We start from the raw sequence: 2,952 nt of genomic DNA, 5'->3' as shown, positions 1-2,952 counted from the left end.
AAGGGGGGCCCGGAGCAGATGCCATCGCAGCAGAGTGGGCACTTCTGCGGCAGCACTGGCTCTGGGGTTATTGTGATGACACCCAGGGCCTAAATCCCCTGTGCTTCCCCCCAGATCACAGACATCTTGAGGAGAAGTTCAGCTCTCCAGTGAGCTCCCCCAGCCCAGCACCGGTCCCCAGCAGTACCCAGCACCAAACCTGCCAGGACTGCAGCCCCATCTCCCAGCCCTGACTTGCTGAAGGGAAGGTTTCCTACACCCCACCGGTATCTGGCAAGAGGGGAACACTTCCCTCTCCTACAGACAGAGCGAGCCTGCGCCTAGCCGGAGAGAAGGATACAGCCAGCTCCGTGCCAACTTCGGTGGTCCAGATGCTGTAGAAGGGGTTCTTCAGCTGCACTCCCCTGCAAAGAGGAGGGAATACACTGAGCTGCCACAGAAGCCAATGGGCTCAGGGCCCCACGTCCGCTGTGCAGCCTGCAAAGACCTGGGCACACGCCTTCCCGTCCGGGAGAGGAGGAATCATGGTGGGAAGCGTTTCTTTACAGCCCTATGGGACAAGCTACGCTGCTGGGAAACACCAGCACGCTTCAGTGTGCTCACCGGAGCTGCTCCCGGCTTCAGGAGACAGGGCTGTGCATCCAGCCACGGGGGTTAAAACTGCTGCTCCCTGTTGCGGAAGTGGCCGGGCGCCCCGGCTCGCTGCTCGGGGAAGGCTCGCCCCGGAGGGCGGCACGCACGGGCTGGAGAGCTGCACCTACCTCTCGCACATGTCGAAGATGAAGAGGCAGAAGGAGCCAACAGCTATGGGTCCAACCTGCTTCCAGTACCCCGAGAGACGATTCCGCTCGTTCTGGTCCTAATCAGAGGGACAAGAGGTGGGGAGGAGGAGGAGAAAAAGGAAGTTAGCCTGAAGTCTTCTCAACTGGTGTGAGTGCCCACAGCGTTGTTTTCACCACTCGGCAAGCACCAGGCAGTTGGCAGGTACCTTTGCAAGGTACCTCTTCCCTTCTGTGTCGTACCCACCATCATGTGCTCTCCGCAGAAGATGATCCAAAACGACAGGAGCATGGCATAGAAAATGCCTTGTCGAATGTCCCCGAAGAGCAACATCCACGTCCAGTCAAATCCGATGGAAAACCACTCCACGGGGATGTTAATGAACGTCATGGAAATTCCCAGAGCAAAGATGACCCTGGAGAAGCAGAGACGCCATCTCTTTCCGGTTTGCAAGGCCGCGTGCGAAGAGCGACTGGAGAAAACCTGGCCCTGTCTGGGCAGCGGGGCGTCACCTCCCGCCGGCAAACCCTCTGGGGCTGGGCCTCTCTGAGCACCCGCGGCCAGACGTGCTACGGGCCAAACCCATAGCTGCTTGTTTGGAAGGGGTTTAATGGGAAAGAAGAGGTGCTACGGATGCCTCCTGCTCCCAGTGTGACTGCGTGGAGGGAGGGGACGGAGAAGAGACTGTCCCCGTGTCCCCAAACACGGGAGCGGCCACCCCCTCGGACAGGGGCACGGCTTGAGGGTGCCCTCACCCCGCGCGTGAGCCCCTACTCACTTCTCCAGCAGGACAGGAGCACGTGTCATCAGCGTGATCCGTCTCCAGTACCAGACCATGATAATTAAAATGCTGGGGGTGAGGAAGGTCTTCATGGCAAACCACACTTTTGTGAAGCCTCCGTTTTGATGGATACCCTACGGAAAACCAAGGTGGAGTGGGACATCATTACTCCGTGCTTCGGCAGCAGAGGCAGGTACACGCCGACACTTGCAAGCACACGGAGACGCAACTACTCTTCGACAGACGCGGTTTGCCCGACGCAGGAGAGGGAGCGGGTGCCTACTCGGTACCCCGGCCGTCTGAGCAGGCTTCAAAGGTCCTGAAAAAACGGCAACGCGTGTGGCTTCCCCTGCGAGGCGCGGGGCCGTTGAGAGAAGGGCACTGACACAGCGTGGAAAAACCAGGCAGGATTGCTCCCAGACGAGTAACAAGACACTCGTGAAGCAAAGTCACCACTGGTGGGAAACGCATCAGCCAGATGAATGCATTTCTCCAGACACACGCCCTCCCACCGCCGTCTGCAGCCACCGCAGCCGGCTGGCTCCCTGCTGCCGAGGGGGACGGTGGTGGGAGGTTTCCCAGCCAGGAAAAGCACCCACGGCCACCGAGCCGCAAGGGAGGGCAGGAGCAGGGATAGCCGGCAGCCATCCCAAATGTCTGTGTGGAGATGGCCAACTCCAAGCGGTGCAGGTCCTGCCCGAACCCGGCTGTTCTGTTCCTCCTTAGCTCCTACCCGCGAGAGGCAGGGCCGGATCAGGAGGGCTCCGAGCCTGAGAGGGGAGGACAGAGGGGACTCGGAGCCGAGGGAAGAGCCCAGCTACGGAGGGGCAGTAGGGTGGCACTGCTCAAGGCTCAGGGAGGGCTCCTTAGAGGAGAGCAGTCGGAGTGCCATCCCTCAGGGCGAGGCAGGAGCTCCCCGTGACAAGGAGTTGGATGTTTGCTGTGGATCAAAGAGGAGATGAAGAAAGGAGCCACAGCGGCCCCGGGGAGATGCCCTTGCTGGCCGCAGCATCGCAGGGCGCAGCCGCTCTCCCGGAGGCGGTGGGCACACAGAGAAGCGAGACAGAGACTTACCACGAGGCGGATATCCTTGATTTCCCCGATGCCCACGTTGATGCCCTTCCTCTCGTTCACAGGGAGGCGGATGTTGATGAGGTAGTACTTGTGAGCCACGCTGCCGATCTCCATGAAGGGCAGGAAGTCGCAGTCGTAGTGACGGCCCTCAGACTCCAGCGTCTAGCGAAAGGGCACAGAGCAGCGAGACGGCAGTCAGCCTCCGACAGACCAGCACACCCCCCGCGGCGAGGGTCCGCAAAATCCCTAACGCTGAACGCAGCTGGGTCCATCGCTAGCACCGAGAGCCTGCTGGCTAAACAAACACCGCCCCCACG

General features: G+C 60.7%; 1 protein-coding gene across 1 annotated transcript in view; it reads right to left on the bottom strand.

Annotated features, from left to right (window-relative positions):
- Window positions 1-2,952, bottom strand: part of WLS (wntless Wnt ligand secretion mediator) — a gene marked incomplete at its 3' end in the record, with an annotated part of 9,878 nt that overhangs the window by 3,754 nt on the left and 3,172 nt on the right. The window contains exons 3-7 of the mRNA XM_010161418.1: window positions 2,636-2,797; window positions 1,559-1,695; window positions 1,027-1,195; window positions 762-859; window positions 341-404 (exon numbers count right to left, since the gene is read on the bottom strand). Of these exons, the coding sequence (XP_010159720.1) occupies window positions 341-404; window positions 762-859; window positions 1,027-1,195; window positions 1,559-1,695; window positions 2,636-2,797 (630 nt within the window). The remainder of the gene's footprint in view (window positions 1-340; window positions 405-761; window positions 860-1,026; window positions 1,196-1,558; window positions 1,696-2,635; window positions 2,798-2,952) is intronic.

Source organism: Eurypyga helias, unplaced genomic scaffold, assembly GCF_000690775.1.
Source record: "Eurypyga helias isolate BGI_N326 unplaced genomic scaffold, ASM69077v1 scaffold3510, whole genome shotgun sequence".
Classification (NCBI taxonomy): Eukaryota; Metazoa; Chordata; class Aves; order Eurypygiformes; family Eurypygidae; genus Eurypyga; species Eurypyga helias.
This window is presented reverse-complemented; position numbering and strand designations above follow the sequence as displayed.